The sequence below is a fragment of the Callospermophilus lateralis genome, chromosome 17 (genome assembly GCF_048772815.1).
Source record: "Callospermophilus lateralis isolate mCalLat2 chromosome 17, mCalLat2.hap1, whole genome shotgun sequence".
Classification (NCBI taxonomy): Eukaryota; Metazoa; Chordata; class Mammalia; order Rodentia; family Sciuridae; genus Callospermophilus; species Callospermophilus lateralis.
The window spans coordinates 48134316-48157612 of record NC_135321.1 but is presented as its reverse complement, the minus strand read 5'-3'; the positions used below and the strand labels follow the sequence as shown (position 1 = coordinate 48157612).

General features: G+C 33.3%; 1 protein-coding gene across 3 annotated transcripts in view; it reads right to left on the bottom strand.

Moving 5' to 3' along the window:
• Positions 1-9447: 9447 nt before the first annotated feature.
• Positions 9448-23297, bottom strand: part of Rock1 (Rho associated coiled-coil containing protein kinase 1) — a 144104-nt gene continuing 130254 nt past the window's right edge. For all 3 annotated transcript variants that reach the window (XM_076837385.2, XM_076837387.2, XM_076837388.2), the window contains exons 28-33: positions 19637-19707; positions 19350-19438; positions 15209-15287; positions 13431-13692; positions 12193-12400; positions 9448-10939 (exon numbers count right to left, since the gene is read on the bottom strand). In XM_076837385.2, the coding sequence (XP_076693500.2) occupies positions 10936-10939; positions 12193-12400; positions 13431-13692; positions 15209-15287; positions 19350-19438; positions 19637-19707 (713 nt within the window). In that variant the 3' untranslated portion in view covers positions 9448-10935. The remainder of the gene's footprint in view (positions 10940-12192; positions 12401-13430; positions 13693-15208; positions 15288-19349; positions 19439-19636; positions 19708-23297) is intronic.

Below are 23297 nucleotides of genomic sequence, written 5' to 3'. Positions count from 1 at the left end.
GCCAAACGAAAGTTTAATTACACAGATATAAAACTAAATTTAATTCGTATTTAAGTAAACCTTGATTATTTTTTAAATGAGTTGAAAGTTTTCAAAACACTATTAACTGGTCACTAAATACTACAGATGATCACATTTAATCTCTTCTGACATGGGATGGTATTTGCTCATATTTTTGAGCATCTGTAGATTTTGGTATCCAAGAGGGTAGGAGGTCCTAGAACCAATCCCCTGTGAATACTGAGGGATCAGTGTATTTCTTGGTGGGAACATTCCCAAGGGATCAATCATAGCAGTGAAATTTCATATCAAAGGCACATAAATACCACCAAAATTAACTTCCCTAATAATAAATTGCCATTTTTTAAAACAATGCTTGAAAATGCTGAATATTGTAACACACACACACAAAAAAAAAAAAAAAAGAAAGAAAAAGAAAGAAACCTCATAAGTTTAGTGAGTGAAAAATGACATATTGGTATTTTAGTTTGTAGCTTCCATAATTTGGTATTTTAGTTTGTAGTTTCCATAATTTGTTTGTTAGCACATGGTAGACAAATGCTCTGCCACTAGGATCTACTGCTTTGGTGTTGTTCTTCTTTTTAGAACTTTGAGATGTAATGTTAGGTTATTTATATGGTGACTTTCTATCTTTATAATAAATGAACTCAAAGCAATAAACTTTTCTCTTAGAAATGCCTTTATAGTGTCCCAGAGATTTTAGTATGTTCTATCACTATTCTTATTTACCTCTAAGTATTTTTTTTATTTCATCCTTGATTTTTTCTGCTTTCAATTGGTCATTAAATAGTGTACTATTTGGTCTCCAGGTAGTTCTATTTTTTTTATTTTATTGTTGATTTCTATTTTCATTCCATTATGATCTGATAGCATATAAAGTATTCTCTCTACTTTTTTGTATTTGCTGAGAGTTGTTTTGTGACCTAAGATATGGTCTGTTTTAGAGAAGGTTCCATGTGTTGCTGAGAAGAAAGTGTATTCAGTCATTGATGGATGAAATATTCTATATATGTCTGTTAAGTATAAATTATTATTTGTACTTTTTAGTTCTATAGCTTCTTTATTTAGTTTTTGTTTGGAGTATCTATCCAGTGGTGAGAGTTTTGTGTTAAAGTCACCCAGTATTATGGTCTATTTGATTCTTGAAATTGAAAAGGGTTTATTTGATGTACAGAAATGCTCCATTGTTTGGGGCATAAATATTTACAGTTATGTCTTGTTGATGTATGATTCCCTTAGGCAATATGAAACGTCCTTCTTTGTCCCTTCCAATTAACTTTGGCTTGAAGTCCACTTTATCTGATATGAGGATAGAAACCCCTTAGTTATGGTTTGTATATGAGGTGTTCCCCAAAAACTCACATGTGAGACAATGCAAAAAAGGCTTGGAGGAGAAATGATTGGGTTATAAAGGCCTTAATCCAATCAGAGAATTAATCATCTGATGGGATTGAGTGGTAACTGAAGACAGGTGGGGTGTTACTGGAGGAGGTGGGGCATGAGGGACATGGCTTTGGGGTGTGTACTTGTATCTGGCAAATGGAGATCTCTTTCTCTCTGCTTCCTGATATGTGAGCTGCTTCCCTCTGCCACACTCTTCTGCCATAATGTCCTGCATCACCTTGAGCCCCGAGGAATGGAGCCCACTGTCTATGGATTGAGACCTCTGAAACTGTGAGCCCCTAAATAAACCTTTCTTCCTCTACAATTGTTCTGGTTGGAACCTTTAGTACAGCAGCAAAAAAGCTGACTAAAACACTCTGTTTATTTATAAGATCCATGTAAATGATGTTTTTTCCCATCATTTTACCTTCAGTCTTTGAATACCTTTGCCTATAAGGTGAGTCTCTTGGAGACAGCATATTGTTGACTGTTATTTTTTAATCCAGTCTGCCAGTCTATACCTTTTGTTTGATGAGTTTAGGCCGTTTACATTCAATGTTATTATTGAGAAATGATTTTTATTTCATCATTTTGATTTACTTCTGGTTTTTAATTTGAATTAGTTTCTCCTTTGATTGACTATTCTTCTAATGTAGTTCCTTCCTTTGCTGGTTTTCACTCTATTTTTCATTTCTTCTTCATGAAATACTCAATGTTTTGTAGTGCGTGCTTTCTAGATGTGAATCTTTTGTTTATTGTGCCCTATTATGGAAGTTTTTTATTTCATCATCAATTCTGAAGCTTAATTTTGCTGAGTATAGTATTCTTGCCTTAGCTTTGAGGGTCTGGGGGGAGACTTGGATCGGTTTCCTCTAAATGTGAGCTATCATATTTCTCAGGCAGACTTTACAATTCTATTCTTATTCTGTATGTTAAGTATTTTCATAATGATGTGCCTTGGAGTGGGTCTGTTGTAATTTTGTATATTTGAAGTCCTGTAAGCCTCCTATATCTGATTTTCAATTTCATTTGCAAATACTTTCTTGAAAGCCTGGTTGTTATAAATATACCACAAAGATATAAAAAACACTATCCTAAAGTTTGACAATTTTTAAAAATGTAATATAGTCTGTTTAGAAAATAAGAAAATAGGGGCTGGGGCTGCAGGTCAGTGGTAGAACCTTTGCCTCGCACATGTGAGGCACTGGGTTTAATGCTCAGCACCACAAAAAAATAAATAAATGTTGGGTCCCTGTACAACTAAAAAAGTAAAATAAAAAAGAAAGAAAGAAAGACAGATAGACAATGAGAAAATAGTGAAGGTGATTTAAAACCAGTTATAGAGCTGGGCACCTTGGCACATGCCTGTAATTCCAGGCAGAGGCTGCAGAATTGCAAGTTCAAAGCCAGCCTCAGCAACTTAGCAATGTCCTAAGCAACTCAGAAAGACCCTGTCTGAAAAGAAAAAGACGAAAAGGACTGGGGATATGGGTCAGTGGTTTAAGTGCCCTGAGTTCAAAAAACATGACCAAACCAATTATAGGGGGCTTCTACAATGTGCTTTACATAAACAAAATATTTACATATAGGAGAAAACCATTATAATAGTTTCTCTCCTATTATTTCTTTCTTTTCTTAATATTTATTTTTTTTAGTTGTAGTTGGACAAACACTTTTATTTTATTTATTTTTATGTGGTGTTGAGGATCGAACCCAGGGCCTAGCACGTGCTAGAGGTGCACACTCTACTGCTGAGTCACAACCCCAGCCCCTCCTATTATTTCTTTAAATGAAATAAATACTTCTTAGACTATAAATACAATACAATGATGAAATAAACAAGTTAGAATATTACATGTGAAAAATATACTGCTACTTATACAAATATAAAGGCCACTTAAAACAACTTTATATGCATATATGTAATGATATTTTGTAAAGGGGTGGAATATGAATGAGAAGACTATACATCAAATTAAGAGAAAATAGAGAAAAGAGGTATAAATAGGCCTTTGGTTAAATCCGTATGTTTTATTTTTTTAAGAAAGCAGTATGAGAGCTGGGGTGTGGCTCAGTGGTAGAGTGCTTACCTAGTATTCATGAAGGCCTGGGTTCCATCCCTAGCACCACAAGAAAAAAATTAAAAAAGCAATTTGAAGAAAACATGAAGATATTTAAGTTGCTAATTCTAGGTTGTAGATATTAAGCCACAATGTGTATTTTTATTTTGTGAATAATTAAAAATATCAATATTATGAATGAAATTAATAAAATGAGCCCATAAATGGTAGTGATTAATGTAGTGTAATTATATGAATAATTAGAGTAACCATGGCATATGAGACAGATATAGGAGTTCTTGCTAAGTAGTTTGAGTATAGCAGTGACCTGTAGTTGACAGAGAATGTAATGTATATATGATGTAAAAAAGAAATACCTTCTAAACACCAAATATTAGTTCCTAATATGATGAAATAATAACATCACACAATATATTTATACAATTGAATCATATATAGAGATGTTTTAGTGAATAAAGTTCTTGTTAAATGGCATAGCATAAAGAAATATTATCTCTAGTGTCTATAACACTCAAAATTCACTAAATATTTCCTTCATGAGATATAGGCAATCAATAGAGGCTTTCAGTCCAGTTTAAAAAAAAAAATCCAAGACACTTATTAACTTTTTTGCACGTATAGTTCTGGGATTAAACTCAGAGGGCCTCCTGCATGTTAGACAAATCCTCTACTACTGAGTTATACCTTCAGTCGTGACAGTATTTTGTTATTATGTATTTCACAAACTGTTCCTATCTATAGCTCAATCTACTACAAGTTCCAATTATAAAGCTTAGAAAAATAATTGGTATTTTTTCATACCATGACACTGAAATCAAATGGTGGGTTTTTTTCCTCCCTAAATAACAGGTTATGATATGTGAAACATACTAAAGTCCAGTAAAGGAAGAGTCAAGATAAAAATTTGTGACTCTTTATTTCAAAGCTGCAAGTTAACTTTCATATTTCATCTGGAAAATTGAGATTTGTAGCCATATAAGAGTAAAATTTCAAACTGTTTCCTCACCAATAAATCAGGGATGGTAATACCTCATAAAGTTGTTGTGAGAATTAAATGATGGTTTTCACAAAGCTGCAAGTCATGTTTTGACTTTGAACTTCTGAGTTCAAGATCTTGAGGTATTTCACTAGAAGAAATAACTTGACATTTTCATCTAGTAGTTGTACATTTATTTATGCTCCTCTTGTGATTGACATACCTTGAAGGAGACTGGATCTGAGTTAGCAAATGTGTTGCACACATAGAACTTACCCAAGTAGAATTAATGACACATTGAGGAGGAGTAATGAAGAATAATCTAAGAAACATAGTAGGCCAAAGTAAAAGGCAGATCCAAAATATTTTCTTCTACACAGCTGGGCCCATGTTCCATTTTTGCTGTTTATAATAGTTGTTGACTTTCTTAAACAATTAGACTAAGTGAATGTTTGATTTTACGATGCCAGTGATCCAGGCAAATGAACTAGTGTATTCAATTTAATGGCTAAATCATCCTATAATGTTATTATATTAACGTTCATAAACTTTGCAAGTTTTAATTTTATTAATAAAATTAAACAACAAATCTATTTCTAAATAGTTTAATTTTTTCCTTTTAACTCCAACATCTCAAAATACTTCATGGTAAATAGAGAGCTCAGGAAATAATTTCATATTTTATTGTTTATATGATTCATTAATATTTAATAAGAGAGATTTTCAATTACTTTTAGTTCAGGCTTTCCCTATGTAAATGGAGTTAATATTATTCTTTCTCTACCTCACAAAAGTCCAAGTTACAATACTCTGGGGCTAATACATATCAAATTGGTTAATACTGGCAATGAAAGAATAGAGTGGGCAGGGGTTTAGGTAGGATAGAATTAAGCTTTTTACTGTAATATCCTTTTACATTTCATTTATTGCCATAAGCATAGACCTTGCCCAAAATATAACACTAAAAACATAAAAGATTTGGCGAAAATGTATCTAGAGCATTGAATGCAGTTCACACATATTATCCAACCAGAAATTGATTTTAACAACTATAACAGGATAGCAGTATATATTATAAAAATAAAGAACAATTGTGATTAAGATTTCTAAGTGTAGGAGTGGAGTAGTTGCCTAGCATGTGTGAGGCTCTTGGTTTAATCCCAGCATCATTAAAAAAAAAAAAAAAGAAAGAAAGAAAAAGAAAAAATATTTCCAAGTGTGGATTAAAAAGGCTAATCTTATTATATTCTCAGAATATAAACAATTTATTATATTAACCTTATGTGAAAGTGATCAGAGTTAAAAATTATTTCCATTTGTCTTTTTTAATTTCTTTGATTTTTATTATCTTCTTGGTAGATATATTATACTTCTTTCAGTGGATTTGTTTATTCTTTTAAATAGTACCATTAATTTTTTTCACTAATTGTCTGTTACTAGTATACAGAAAAACAAATTATTATTGTATACTGACCTTGTAGGTAGTACCTTTGAAAGTTCACTATAGACTTCTACATAAACAATTATAACATTTACAAACATGTCAGTTTCATTTCTGTGCCATGGCTTATTTTTTTTTTTTTTTAGTGGAAATTAAAAATATTTTAAAGCTTCTACATAGCAAAAATGGAACATGGGCCCAGCTATGTTTATAAGTTGTTGACTTGGAAATGCAAAGGGCAAAGGATAGCCAAGTCAAGAATGACAAAGTTGAGGGCTGGGGCTGTAGCTCATTGGTAGAGCACCTGCCTCGCACATGTGAGGCACTGGGTTCGATCCTCAGTACCACATAAAAATAAAGATATTGTGTCCAACTACAACTAAAAAAAAATATTTTAAAAAAAAGAATGATAAAGTTGAAGCAGTGGCACACACCTGTAATCCTAGCAGCTCGGGAGGCTGAGACAGGAGAATCACGAGTTCAAAGTCAGCCTCAGTAGTGGTGAGGCACTAAGCAACTAAGACCCTGTCTCTAAACAAAATAAAAAACAAACAAACAAAAAAATAGGGCTGGGGATGTGACTCAGTGTTCGAGTGCCTCCAACTTCAATTCCTGGTACCTGCCTCTGCCCCCGACCCCCCAAAAAAAGAATTACAAAGTTGTAGGACTTACATGACAGATATCTTATATTTAAAACAGTATGATATTGGCAAACAGAGAAACTGATTTATTATGCAGAAAGAATTGCCTTTTCAGCAATTCCTGCAGACCAATGGATATCCACACTGATAAAATAAAACAAAAACAAATTCTTGATTTCCATCTCAAAAATAAATTCCAGCTGCATTATAGAACTGAGTGTGAAAGGCACTAAGTATAAAGGCAAAGTTCAATAAATCAGACTTCACTAAAACTAAGGATTTTTGTTAATCAAATGATATTAAGAAATTAAAAAGCAAATGTAGTATGTGTAGTACATTGTATCCACAATTGACTACATTTTGACATCACCTTTAATTGTTCATCATAATACATGCTAATAGATGATAATCTTGTGTTTTCTTTGTTAAATTTTTTTTAGTTGTTGATGGACCTTTAATTTTATTCATTTATTTATATGCAGTGCTGAGGATTGGACCCAGTGCTCTACCACTGGGCAACAACTCCAGCCCCAATTTTGTGTTTTCTTTCTGAGCAAAAAGCATTCTAAAAGTCTTAGACAATGGAAAACAAAAACTTGAAACTTAAATTAGCAATGCAGTAAGAAGTAACAAAATTACTTTTAGTTTGATTATTACATTATAGTCTTTTTCATTTCACTTTCTGCAGTTCTATTCATCAGTTTTATATTGTACACTGTTCTGAGTAGTGTGATAAAATCTCGTGATGCTGCTCAAATGTGCATGACCTGTTGGATCAGCGTTATTTGATAGATCTGTTATTTGGTAGACATTTTGGTTCTAAGACTGGTATCACAGTGCTTGTGCTCAAGTAACCTTTGTTTAACTAAAAAATGGTCCCAAAGCAAGAGTAGTAATGATGGCAATTTAGATATGCCAAAGGCAGACTGTAAAGTCCTGTAAGTGAAATGTTCTTGACTCAATTAAAACATAAAATCACATGATGCAGTTGTTAAGATATATGGTAAGAATGTTTTCTGTAAAATTGTGACAGGAAGAGAAATTTGTGCTAGTTTTGCTGTTGCACCTCACACTGCAAAAGTTATGGACACTGCACGTAAGTGCCTAGCTAAGATGGAAAGGGCATTAAATTTGTGTATTTAGGTAGGTATAAGAAAAAACCGTGTATTTGATACTATATTCGTATCCAGGCATCCACTATGGATCTTAGATGTAACCCCCTCATGGTGGGATTACTGTATATAATTTCCAGTAAATGAAAAGGGCTGGGGCTGTGGCTCAGTGGTAGAACACTTGCCTAACACATGTGAGGCTCTGGGTTTGATTCTCAGCACTAAAAATAAATAAAAATATAAATAAATAATTAAAAATAAAGGCCCTCAATAACTAAAAATAAATAAATATGCATTTTGCTAAGTAATTATGAGTTTAAATGCCATGTTTAAATTTTTTGCTTACTGATATTTTTTACTTAAAAATGGAGGACAGGTTATTTTGTTCAAGTTGAAACCTCAAAAAACCACAAGTGATCACAGCTGGATTGAGCCTGGACATAATGACAGTACCTATGTTTTCTTTCTATTATAGAGGTTAAGTCCCAGTCAGGTCTTAGCTAAAGCTTGCTTATGGGTAAATGGGCTGGCTTGATGTTGAACTTTCATTTCATACTCTGTGTCTTCCTGTAATGAAGTGTAGAAAAAACTAAAAGATAGATACATTTCCCAGACTTTCTTGCAGCTAGTTCTGAATGTGATTTAATTTTTGGCCAAGTAAATGCACCTATATATAGAAGGCTGACGTGAGATGGAGGCTATGCCATTGTTGGCAAGTAAGGGTCATGAAAGTGATTTTTCTGAGGTGGTGTAGACAGAGAGATCCCAGTATATGGACATGAGATTGGTAAGTGGCAAGAGGAATGGTATAAAGCATCTAACTGGGTTGGAATCATAGCAGGCACACAAAGTGTTGTAGAAAAGCAGCAATGCCAGTATGGCTTCCTGATCATGGTTCTCTCAGGATTCTCACACTGTTGAGGAGCCAAACTTGTGCAGTTCTCAAGAATTTTATGTTCAGATTACTATTTTGTTTAAATCATTTCTTGCTTGAATTAATGAGAATTAACTGTGTTCTTTGCAACTGGACTTTAATATATTGGGTAATTAATGATAATGGTTCTGAGAAGGCATTAAGGACACTGGCAGACATGTAGAGGGTCTGAGATTTTACCCAATTTGTAAGCTACAATTAAGCAGTCATGAATCTAGGCAGAAGACCTCAAACTCCTAGGTCACAGTCAAATGACTTTATTATTCACAGTACAGGAAGCAGCACCAACCTCATGTTCCTTTTAGTTCCCTTTGCTACCAAAGTCTTAAATGGTTAATACAGAGTGACACAGATGGGTACTGTGCATATGGTAGCTTTGCATCACAGGTAAGGAGCTTAAAGTTTATGGAACCTGAATCTTTTGTAATGAGCAAAGCTAGCTGGCTCTGACCACGGAGGGAGAACATTATTTTCATTATACCGGACAATAAATGGACCTGCCTTCCTCTAAATAGACACACTATCTTCTAAGGCTATTCACTATATAAAGACCCTTTGAAATGACAGCCCAGAATAAAGGTTGTCAGAGCCTCTGCTCACAAGAAATCGAAGTGGCCCATAGAGAACTGTTTCCTAACAGATACTTTAACTATAGCCACTCTTGTTTGTTTTAGAGTCCAAACCAGGTATTATCTTTTAGAAATACACATTTAATGAACATTTGTATACAATCAGGGACTAATTCGCAGTGCTTTTCTATTCATTTTCAGCTACAAGAAAAGACCATAGCAGTCATCATTAAAAATATCCTTCCATAAATTACTTTTATTTCTCATTAAATGAGCACAGAGTCATTAGCATATTAATAACAGATATGTTTATTATTACATATCCATCAGTGCGGCTTTCAATACCACTTGAAACATGCATATCATCCTAGAGACGATCAGTTTTCCAGTGCTTCTTATTTGATACACATTACTGCAAAGCCATTATAAATTACTGAGGAGGTATTTGGTTAAAAAAATAAACAATAAATCATACTGCCCATACAAATCAACTCTTGTTACTAGACAAGAGTTTAACAGTATTTATACGGTAATTCCTATGTTAACTGGAAAACATCATGGATGTATTGCCATAATTTTCTTTTTACATTGGTGCAACCTTGAATAATTTCTGCAGATAGTTTTATAAAGTCATTCATTATTGTAGCAGGTAGTTTGACGCAAAGATTGTACTCAATTTATGAAAGTCCAACAAATCTCTAAACATTTTAAATTAAACCAATTATCAATGAAAAACCCACTGACACACATAATTTTTTGAAAATCTGTTGTTTTTTTTTGAAATTTCTATACTTATGGCAGTAAAATAATTATCTCAAATTAAGGCACTAAAAGGGCAATGCAACTCCCACTGAAAGTGTTCTAAGAATAATTTACATTTCAAACAGTGCATACATTTCTTATATGTTTGTTAACTTAATGTCTTTATCACTTAAAACCACAAAGAAATACATTATATAATTACAGAAATGATGTACCCCACAAAATGCTTTTAAACTTGGTTCTTTTGTACAGTTAGTTCCTAATGTCTCTAGTAGTAAAATAATATGGCTTGGCAAAAATGCATAGATTAAGTGTAATTTTTTGTCTTTCCCATTCCCCAATCTACAAACTTGCTGAAACATATACAGTATTGTAAAGCATAATGTAAGATATTTAATTTCTCCTTCAAGTCCATCACAAGCAATCAACAGTAAGGCTTTTTAATTCTACAGTGAGGGCACTGAAGTTCAAGCAATGTCACTGTTTTCTTAAAATAATTTTGTAGTCTTGCAAGAGCACAAAAACTTAAAAGTCATTTAAAAAACAAAACAAAACAAAACAAAACAAAAAACTTCAGTTTGTCTCATTTTGAGATATTTTCTTTACTCCTTCCATGAGCTGATCTTGATAGTGATGGCCATTCCACTTGAAAGTGAAAATTCCTTCCTCTCACTCATATGAGGAAAACTGCATTCTATCACAACTGACAGGCGTTTTCTTAGAAATTCAAAAAGGCAGCACCTTTTTAAAAAAATATATCTAGCTAAGCTTTCCCCAATTGTATCTGCATTACATAGTAATAATTAATCTAATCTACCTGTAGGCAAACCCGCAATAATAAAAAAACCCTTTCAGTGTGCTTTTGTGCCAAAGCAAGGACAGAATAACAGCAATCTTAACCCTGAAGCCTGTGATATTTGTGTCAAAGAAACAGCCTGTCTGCTCTGCATGGTTAAAGAAGCCTGGTTTATCAGGTAGCATCCCACATGATTCCACAAGGCAGTAGGTCACATGGTTAACTGTTGGAGGAAAAAAGGGGGGAAAAAATCTGTAATTTAAGAAATGTACTCAGTTTAAAAATACAAAAATTAGAGGGCTGGGGGTGTGGTTCATGAGTATAGAACATGCTCATAAGGTGCAAACCTGTGAATTTGACTCAAAACAACTCGGGGAATAGGGGGGAGGTACATACAAATTATCTTTATATAAAATAATTAACAATTACATAAAACTCAAAAAATAGGGAAAAGGAAAACCATACTTAAAATTATCTCCTTTTTGCTTCTACCCTTTTTTAAACATATTTTTTCACTCAGCTATACCCAGATGGTTGATATAGCCTTCTACTTAAAGAGTGACGTGATAAACTAGAGTTATATGTGACTGAGAAATATGTAAGAAATATGCTATGAGTCATTTCAAGGATCTGGTTACTGACAGGACAGAATGAAGGAGAGATATTTTACTTGCTTGAAAGATGTGGGTAACATAAGCAGAGACACAAATCAGAGTTAGGTATCATCTTCTATATTCTAATGGCCCTCTGATCTAGTGATTACATCCGAAGGGGTGTTGGTAGTTGGTATCAGAGAAAGAACACATACTTTAGAATAGGACAAAAACTGATTCCAAATCTATAGGCTGTGTGACCTAGTGAAAGTTCCTTTATTTCTCCCATAGAAAACATTTAATTATGTACTGTAACTAGCAGGTTGGGTATTTTTGAAAACATTTCATTGAAAATTTAAAAAAAGGGACTTAACTGAAAAGTTTATTTGTAATACCATCTTCATCAATAATACCAAATAATTTTAATTTTCATAGTTAAAGAAGATGAGGAAAGTTTCATATAACCTTATTTGTATTAAAAAAGGTATAAATTACTAGGTATAAAAACATTAATGGATAAATATGTGCTTTGTACATCAACTTATGATAGGGCTGGGGTTGTGGCTCAAGCAGTAGGGCACTCGCCTAGCACATGTGAGGCCCTGGGTTCGATCCTCAGCACCACATAAAAACAAAACAAAATAAAGGTATTGTGTACAACTAAAAAATAAATATTATAAAAAAAAACTTATGACAATAAAATTTGACACAGAACTAAATATCACATTAATTAATAATATTAATTTTTAAAATGAATCATGGAGTAACTGTGAGTCTATAAAGACCTAATTATAAATGATGTCTTCTGTAGTGAAAAAAATGAGATTTCTGATTTTAACAGAGATTTTCACACTGTTAAAAAGGTTAACATTTTAATCCTTACCTAGTTTTTCCAGATGTATTTTTGACCACTTTCCGGAAAGACTGATTTGCAGTGGATCTTGTAGAAAGTGTTCGAGGTGAGGCACGAACAAAACCAGATGGTGGATTTTTAGGGATCTTCTTTACTAAATGAGTAACCCATTTTTTTTGTTCATCCTGAGAACATGCTAACAGCAGCATATCTCTTGCTGATGTTACATCATAACTTACTATATTAAAAAAAATAAGCACAATTAAAACCATATAATATTAGAACCCCAAATCTATCAAATGTGTAATTTTTCATGTTTGTATAGTTTTAAAGAAAACAACTATGCTTAATTAAGTTTGAACAATATATTCCTTTTTTCTTAAATTTAATTAAGGCTGAACTTAATTAAAAACAAACAAAGCTAGTAGTCAACAGTCATAAAGTAAGAAAAATAAAGTAAAAAGCAGAAGTAAAATAAATATATTTATAGAACTTAAGTTTCTTATCTTAAAATAGCTGTCTGTACTCTATGTTTTCCCTTTAGGTTCCCTCTGATTAAACTGGAAGGTATTTTTGTCTATGATACAGCATGCCGGTCCAGGCAGAGAAAGCCAGACAAAAGAAGGTAAGCAACAGGTAAAAATTCACAGAGAAATATAGTGAAACTCACCCTATAACTCTTCTCTCCAATTTAGGATGATTTTTTTCTTTTCTTTTTTTCCCCAGTACTGAGGATGGAACCCAGAGGAGCTTTACCACTAAGTTATATCCCCACCCCCTTTATTTAATTTTTTTTTAGTTAGGGTCTCAGTAAATTGTATAGGCTGCCCTCGAACTTGTGATCTTCCTGACTCAGCCTCCCAAACTGCTGGGATTGTATGCATGCACCACTGTGCACCACAGGATAATTTCTTAATAGTTTTTATTTTGTACAAGAAATTGAACCCAGGAGTGCCTAACCACTGAGTCACATCCCCAGATCTGTGGCTGGCTTTCAATTTGTGATCCTCCTGCCTTAGCCTCTCAAATTGCTGGGATTACAAGGGTGTACCACTGTGCCTGGCAAGGGGGTGATCCTCTTTAAAAAGAAAAAAAAAATGTACTTAAAGCTAAGTCTGTAGCTGTAAAATTATACCTGCAATGTTTCCATCGGTGTCAAAATAGTACTTCTCATAACCTACCTTTTCAATGCGATATAGAACTCATTATACGTAAAAGAAGTTATTTTATTGGGACTAAATTTGTAAAATATAATTATCATGCTTTACCTTTACACGGAGAAATTAAGTCTTCTTTCTTATCTAAATGATCTCTGTGGCACTTAACATGGCATCTTCGACACTCTAGGGCAGGGGGTGGCTTAAAAACATGCCAGAGAGGTTTGGCACAGGCCTCACAATTGGCAGGAAAGTGGTAGAGGGTAGGAATGAACTCATGGCCTTTGTGATTTTGGAAATTAGTTTTTTCAGCTTGCTGTACTGGTTCCATCTCAACATCTTTTCTACATTCACCTTCATTTGCATATAGTATCTACATTCAGGAATAGAGAAAGGAAGAGAAAAAAAAATCTTAATCTGTAAATAAAAGTTGCACATGTATAAAAGCAATGGCATATTTTACAAAACACTCAGTACTTAGGTAAAAAGAGCCTTTTAAAAATTATAATTTTAGGGCTGGGGTTGTGGCTTGGTGATAGAGAAATTGCTGAACATTGTGAGGCACTGGGTTCAATCCTCAGCACCACATAAAACCTAGGAATTAAACCAGAGACCCTGCTTCTAACAGAAGAAAAAGTAGGCCCTAATCTCCTTCACGTTGGGTCAGGCCCCAACTTCCTTAATAAGACTCCTGCAGCGCAAGCATTAAAATCAAGAATCAATAAATGGGATGAATTCAAACTAAAAAGCTTCTTTTCAGCAAAAGAAACAACCTGTGAGGTGAATAGAGAGCTTGCAATTTGGGAACAAATTTTTACCACTCACACATCAGATAGAGCACTAATCTCTAGGGTATATGAAGAACTCAAAAATCTTAACATCAATAAAACAAACAAACAAACAAACAATCCAATCAATAAATGGGCCAAGGAACTGAACAGACACTTCTCAGAAGATGATATACAATCAATCAATAAATCAAACAATAAATATGAAAAAATGTTGAATACTGCTAGCAATTAGAGAAATGCAAATCAAAACTACTCTAAGATTTCATCTCACTCCAGTCAGAATGGCAGCTATTATGAAGACAAACAACAATAAATGTTGGTGAGGATGTGAGGGAAAAGGCACATTCATACATTGCTGGTGGTACTGCAAATCGGTGCAGACAATATGGAAAGCAGTATGGAGATTCCTTGGAAAACTGGTAATTTGACCCACCCATTTGACCCAGCTATCCGGTCTATACGCAAAGGACTTAAAAACAGCATACTACAGGGACAAAGACACGTCACTGTTTATAGCAGCACAATTCACAATAGCTAAACTGTGGAACCAACCAAGATGCCCTATAGCAGATGAATGGATTAAAAAATGTGGCATATATACACAATGGAATATTACTCAGTAATAAAAGAGAATAAAATCAGGGCATTTGCAGGTAAATGGTTGGAGTTGGAGAATATAATTGCTATGTGAAGTTGGCCAATCCCTAAAAAACAAATGCTGAATGCTCTAAGAAAGCTGATTCACAGTGGGAATTCACAGAGCATGGGAGGATTAGACAAACTCTAGATAGGGCAAAGGGGTGGGAGAGGAAAAGAAGGGGCTTGGGGATAGGAAAGATGGTAGAATGAGATGGACATCATTATCCTAAGTACATGTATGAAGACACGAATAGTGTGAATATACTTTGTATACAACAAGAGATATGAAAAATTGGGCTCTATGTGTGTAATATGAATTGTAATACATGCTGCTGACATATATAACAAGTTAGAATTTAAAAATAAATAAAATAAAATGGTGAGACATGGAAAAAAAAGTTATTGTGTCCATTTACAACTCAAAATATTTTTAAAAAATTTACAAATCCATATTTTTACCTGGAATATTTTAGGAATTTCTTCAGTTTCAGCTCTGTACACATCTCCTTGAGTTACAGGTCGAACATGAAACAGCTTACTAAAATAAAAATAAATATAAACCATTATTAAAAATTCATTTACAGCAAAGAACATCCAGGTGGCAAATAAGCAAATGCAAAGATATTCAACATTGTTAGTCATTAGGAAAATATACTGTTAAAACTACAATGAGCCAGGTACAGCAGCACACCCTATAATCTCAGAGATTCAGGAGGCTGGGGCAGGACTGCAAGTTAAAGCTAGCCCAAATACCCAGCAATTTAGCAAGACCCTGTCTTAAAATAAAAATAAAAAGGGCTGGGTGTGTACCTCAGTGGTAGAACACCCGTTGGTTCAATTCCCAGTTTTCCACCAAAACCCCCCAAACCAAACAAAAAACCCTATAATGCATATCACTATCAAAAATTTTAGAGCAAAAATAATAACAACATCAAATGCTGCAGAGAAATTGGATCCCTTATACAATTAGTGGTGTAAATGTAAAACCACAGAACTACTCAGAAAAAGAATATAATAACTTCTTACCAAACTAAACATATACTCAACATATCACCCAGTGATTACCCTTTTGGATCTTTATTCTGGGAAATGACAAATTCTATCTATACAAAAACTTGTTTGTGAATATTCATAGTTGCTTTATTCATAATAGTTCCAAACTGGATACAACACAAATAAATGGTTAAAAAAACTGCATCTGTATTATGGCATATAGTCATTCCTCAGTATCATTAGGATTGATTCAAAGACCCATTTGCAAATATCAAAATCCCAGTCCCCTTATATAAAAAGGGTATTTGCATAAAACCTATGCACATCCTCCCATATATCTAAAATAAATTCTAGGCTACTTTTTAAATTTTTTTGGGGGGGGAGGGGAAGCACAGGGATTGAACCCAGGGGCTCTCTAATACTGAACTACCTAGCCCTTTTTATTTTATTTTGACACAGGTCTCAAGAAGTTGTCCAGGCAGGCCTAGAATTGTGATCCTCTTGTCTCAGCTTCCCAAGTTGCTGAGATTACAGGTATGTGTTACCATGCCAGTTTAGATGACTTGTAAAACCTAATACAATATAAATTGTATGTAGATAGTTGATACATTGTATTGTCTAGGGAACAATGGCGAGAAAAAAATCTGTACGTATTCAGTACAGACACAAATTTTTTCCTGAATATTTCTTATCTGTGGTTGGTTGAATCCTCAGATGCAAAATCCAGAGGGTCACCTGTACAACTCAATAACCATAAGAAACATTAGTTACAAGTACAATTTCTTTCAAGGTAATTATGCTGAGTGAAAAAAATGTGAGTGCAAAATACTTTTTTAAAAAAAACTTTTATTTTTTAGTTATAGTTGGACACAATACCTTTATTTTATTTATTTATTTTTATGTGGTGCTGAGGATCGAACCCAGGGTCTTGCACATGCTAGACAAGTGCTCTACCGCTGAGCCACAACCCCAGCCCAGTGCAAAATACTTGATTGCAAAATATTTTAGTTCATTTATATAATATCCTCAAAATGACAAAATTATAGAGTTGGAGATCAGATTAATGTTGCCAGGGACCAAGTAGGTAGAGGAAAAAAACTGTCTAAGGTTATCAAAAAAGGCTTCACAGGGATCCTTGTGATGGAATTATTCTCTATTTTGACTCTGGTAGTGTTTTATATAAATCTATGAGACAGGGAGGTAGATTGCAAGGAAAGAAGTTAATTATTTAGAAATAACATGATTTCCTATATAGAAAAGCTCTGTGAAATTGATTTTAAAAATATTTTTTAAAAATCTAAAACTAAAAAAAGAACTTATAAAATCTAAGTACAGCATGGTTAGAGAATTCAAGGTCAATATATAAAAATGTATCTAGCTCAGACTTAGCTTTAAAGAAAAAAATAAAAGTGCTGAAACAACCAGATACCCATGTGGGGGGAATAAAAAAATCCCTGGCTTCAACCATTGCTTTTTACCAAACACAGAAATTAATTATAAACTTAAATACATAACTTAAACATAAAATGTGGAACAGTAAAGCTTCTAGAAAAAAAAAACAAAAACAGGAAAATACCTTGCCTCTGGGCAGGCAAAAATTTCTTGAACAGGATATAAAAGGCACTAACCATTTTAAAAGCTGACACATTGATCTTTATTAAAAGACACCATTAGGCTGGGTGTGATGGCACATGCCTGTAATCCCAGTCGCTTGGGAGGCTGAGGTAGGAGGATGGAGATGAGAGTTCAAAGCCAGCCTCAGCAAAAGCGAGGTGCTAAGCAAATCGGTGAGACCCTGCCTCTACTGGGAATGTGGCTCAGTGGCCAAGTGACCCCTGAGTTCAATCTCTAGTCCCCCGTCCCCCTAAAAAAAGATACCATTAAGAAAATGGATGGGGGGGCTGCTTTGTAGCTCAGTGGTAGAGTGCTTACCTCGCACATGTGAGGTACTGGGTTCGGTCCTCAGCACCACATAAAAATAAGCAAACAAAACAATAAAGATAAAAAGAAAACTTAAAAATAAAGAAAAGAAAATGGATGGGTAAGCCACAGACTGGGAAATACCTGCATAACATATTTCTAACACAGGGTTCTTATTCTAAATACATGTATATATATTCAGAATAATATTTATTTACATATATACAATAAACCAATCTCAAAAGGATAAGCAGCCCAATCAAAAACTGGGCAAAAGACTTACAGTTCAGAAAAGATTAAAAAAATGGCCATCAAGCCAGGAATGGTGATGCCTGCTTATGGTCCTAGCTACTTGGGAGGCTGAGGCAGAAGGATCATTGTCAGCCCAGGAATTCAGGGTCACCCTGGGTGACACAGTGAGAACTTATTTCTTAAATAAACATTCAAAAAAGATAACACACAAAAAGATTTTTGATGTCATTAGTTACAAAGAAAATGCAAATTATAACAATGAGCCAGGCCTGTAATCTAGCAGCTCAGGAGGCTGAGGCAGGAGGATCTTGAGTTCAAAGCCAGCGCGAGCAACACAGCAAGTCCCCAGGGCAACTTAGTGAGACCCTATCTCTAAATAAAATATAAAAAAGGGATAGGGATGTGGCTCCTTGGTTTATTGCCCTGGATTCAATTCCCAGTACCAAAATTCAAAAAATAATGAGGTAGCTCCATATCCACTAGAATAGTTGGCCACAAAAAAGAAGTCTGACACCGTCAAATGTGACATGGAGCAACAAAATGTATACCTTGTAAGTAGATATAAAACAAAAAAATCATTTTTGAGAAATATTTTAGATTTTTAGAAAGTTAAATACAGATCTATTCTATAACCCAGGATTCTATTCCTATCTTATTTACCCATGAGAAATGAAAACATGTATCAGTAATTTTTAGTACTTGCTCAGTTCTACTTACATCCTAACCATGATCAGATTCACAAATATTTAATTCTGAAGAAACAGAAATAATTCATTTAAATTTACATTTCTCTTGAATAGCACCTATTATTTCACTTTGAATTTATGTTGTGTTACATGTTCTACCTTTTCTAGTACCAGTCTCTGAGCTCCTTAAATATGGAACTTAATTATCTTTATAACATACTATTGTTTCTATAGAATGAACGCTAGGAAAATAAAAACTCTATACTAGACAGGTTTCTCTGATATATTACTAAAAAAACCACAACAGGTATGTTAATAATCCCTCTTAGTAGTGATCAAAGAATTCCATACGTTTTAAAGATACTCTGAACTCAAAACTACCAAATGCTTGAAATAAAAAATTTGTCTTTCAAGTACATGAATTAAGTACACAAAATTTTCCTTCTCATATTGTGCCAAAGATTTCATACAAAGTGAATAAATTTAAGTCTATTAAAAACAAAAGTAGAGGGACTGGGGTTGTGGCTCAGTGGTAGAGCACTTGCCTTGCACGTGTGAGGCACTGGGTTCAATCCTCAGCACCATAAAAACAAACAAACAAACAAACAAATAAATAAGTGTAAGAAAACAAAAAACAAAAACAAAAGTAGATAACATTGTTTAAATAACATAAAATGCAAAACAAGTCTAAAAATAAATTTCATATGTTAATACTCAAGTAACTTAAAATTCAATCAAAGTCAACTTACTCTATGTCCAATACCATAGATGGATTGGATTGTTCCTTATCTTGTTCATCATTATAGAACAAAATTTTTTTGCTGCTTACCACAACATACTGCAATCAGAAAAAGGGAGAAGAATTATAAGAGTAACATTAGCTTGTTTTAAAGTGATAATTGTAACATTTGCCATTTATGTCTAGACTATTTTGTATTAATCTAAAACCAGTGTTAATAACAGAGCAGTTAACATAAGTTTCATGCTTCCAACATATTACAAAATATCAATTAAAAAAAAAGTAGGTATATATTACCTGTTTCTTCCAGCCATATCTTTTGATATTTCCTCTATTTGGTACAGAAAGCCAACCTTCAATTCTTGATTCTAAGAGAAAAAGCATATTATATAGCAGTCAGTGTTAAATTGTAAGTGAAGGAAAAACTATTTTAAGTTGTCCTATAGCATGCAGCAACAGGCAACTGAAAATGGCTAAATGAATAATGCTATAATTCGCTCTTCATGCTTCAGTCACACAAATCAACTTTAATGGCCATACAAATATTGCAGAAAAAAAATCCAAGCCACTTTTCTCATCAAATGGACATTTAGTACTCAATTAAAAAAGTATGAAGTAACAGTATCTGTAAGAGCCAGGCAAAACTGGAATGGATTGCAGCTTAAATGGGACATAATATAGAACACTTTAAATCACTTAACATTCATATAAAAATACTTAGCAAAAAGAAAAACAAAAAAAGAAAAAACTATGCAGCAAGTGGAACAAATCAGAGCCATGATTTACACAAGAAAGAGCAAGCAAAAGTACAGAAGTGTCCTATTACTCACAGAAGACAAGAATAGAAGATAAATAAATAAGGAATGCAGGCAGAATCAACTAGATATAAAGAATAAGAGATAAGCATTTTATTTGTTTTCTCAGTGCAATTTTCTGATAAACTTTCTGGCAAAATATTCACAACAATTTTAATTCAATTGTCCAAATTCTACAAGCAAGTTCAAACTAGGTGTGAGCCTTTTAAGTTCACAAACTTAATAAACAGAAAAAGAACACAATTAAACTGATCAACTGCTAATATTTATATTAGTTTCTGTGTACCATAAATTCTCTATTTCAATCAAGGCCTTTTATATGATAATTATTGCTATTTAAATAAAACTGATGTTTATCAGAAATAACTGGGGGATAAAGATGATTCCATTAGAAATTACTATTTAAATAAACATTAAGTATTTTCTTATCTGTCATATTCAAAACATGAAAAAACAAAAAGGCAACCAATTTTAAAGTATGATGCTATAATGTAATTGATTGTATTATGGCTCAAACCATGATCCTAATGGGACCATGTATTGTCCCTCTATAATACAACTTAAAAGCCGTAAAGCTCAGTCTTGGAATAATAACAGATGACATTTACTGAGTTCAAACCCAGGCTAATTTCTGAGCTTATGTTTCTGCAGCACAATGCTAGTTTGTGACCCCAAACAAACCCTTGCAGTTCATTGAATAATGGTAATGTTCCTCCTGTTCCCACTTTTTACCACATAATTAATGTCTCCAAATTTTGTTTGTTAATCTTTCATATAAATTATAGTTATTATAGGAAAAAATAAGAAAACTGAGGTTCAAAACACTTAAATTCTCTTATGCAACTTTTTTCTGAAATTGCTTCTATTTATCAATAATTATTTTGTTTCCTTGTGTAATTTCTTCATAAGTTTTGTAAGAGCAGGGACCCTAAAACTTGTTTTATGTTTTAGGATCCCTAACACACAAAGAAGGTGCTTGACAAATTTGTTGATTATTTTGCTATTCTGATTTTTATCTAAATTAGCAATTAAAGACATACTCCGTAAATATTGGTTACAATTTAACAACCAAACAGGCAGTTTTATATTAAATAAAGTGTAGAAGGCTGCTGGTCATATATTGATCATTCATAAATACTTTACCTTACAAAAGGAAAAAAAATGTTGCTAGGAAGTTTTTCCACTAATAGTGCAAAAATTGCAGTTTTTGTCTTAAAATATGGTTTGGAAAACATTAAGTTGAACAGTAACACAGTAGTTCGAATGAAAAGTAGTGTTAATATTTGATGATACAAATAAAGCTGATTAACACATTATTCTTTACTGAAAATAAAGGCCCATAAATTTTGACCTTTATACAAAATTGTGTATTCCTAAATATTCCACCTCCTGCAAAAACTTCTCTAAGAAAATCAATGCCCAAAACATTTATGCTTTTCTGGATTAAGGTGTGGGTCAGGAATTGAACTAAGCTCAGTGATATATACTAGCTTCTTGTTTCCTTTCTTACTCCTTAGATGCAGATTAACATATTTACTAGTTTTTATATATAAAGACCTCCTCTAAATCAAGACTCAGTATAACCTAAGTGGCAATCTGAAAGTAAAATGCTATAAACTCTATCTTTTACATAACAAACATAGAATTTTGTTTCTCCAGATAAGTGAAAGAAACTCATGCTGAGAACTTATTATTCTTTTTACTGCAGTGCTATGAATGCAACCCAGGGCCTTGTACATGCCACTCTACCACTGAGCTACATTCCCAGCCCAACACTGAGAACTTTTAAGTGTAGATTAGCATCAACATTTTGCTATAGAAGTACAAAACAACCTGGCTCCAGGTTTTATACAGTGTATTTGTTGAACAATTTTAACTTACAAAAAATTAGATATTTATTATTGCAAAATCAGCAATTGATTCTTTTATTCAAATAAGAGATCATAATTATATGCAAATCAATATATAATATAGTCAATTTAAACATCAAAGCTAACCTCTGAAGACTACCAAAGTGATTACTGGGATAAACCACATACTATTTAAAAAAGAGAGGCAGAGAAACATTCTAAAATATTTTAATTATATACAAAATATAAAAAAGAAAATGAAAATAACTAATGTTCAAGAATTCAGATGCAATGAATTCAGAGACTTTCATATATTCAAATACTTGGAAGCACACCAAGCAATCCACCAATCTAAGGTTCCAAAGACTGAGATCAAGATGTATTAAAAAGAGAATGATGCACATAATTCCTAAGACATAAAGAATATTAATGGTGTACTGATGCCAAGTGTTTTTGCATTTCATCTACTACCTTTTCTTTAGGTAACTAGGTCAATGGTTCCAAAAGAAGGAAAGAGAAAAGAGGAGAAAGTAGAGACTGTTATCACATAAAAATTTTTGTCATTTAGGCAAAAGGCTAACTATAACTTTATGGGTAATCTTTACATTTATACAGTGTGCTACGTCACAACCTGTCACAGAATCAAGAGGAGAATGAGACATAAAAAAGAATTAAGAGAATGTAAGTATCTTCAGTTATAAGTCAGAGAAGGCATACTATTTTTTTCCCCTACGATTTTTGGAATTGAGAAACTTAGAAGATTTTTTGGGGGTGGGGGTGCTAGGGATTGAATCCATGACTTTGTTCATGTAAGGCAAGCACTCTACCAACTGAGTTGTATCCCAGCCCAAGGAGAGACTTCATGTAGTTAGTGTCAAGATGTCCACTGAACAAATCTACAAGAGGCTGATTCTTCGATGTAGAAGATAATTAAATTAGAATCTTTATATTGAATATTAAATCTTAGAGAAATCATAAAAGACATAGTATTAGTTCATTTACCAAACTACTCACAAAGTCAAATCATTCATTTCTACTTCTAATATGAAAACTGAGGTTCAAGATTGTCGAATCTTTGTAAAGTTTCAACATTAAGAACACAGTGACAGGGAAAGGGCTGGGGTTGTGACTCAGTGGTAGAGCACTCACCTAGCATGTGTGAGGTGCTAAGTTTGATCCTCAGCGCCACACAAAAATAAATAAAGTATTATGTCCAACTACAATTTAACAAAACAAAACAAAACGAAAACCACCACAGTGATGGGGAAAAAATTACCTAACTGGCTTGTTTTA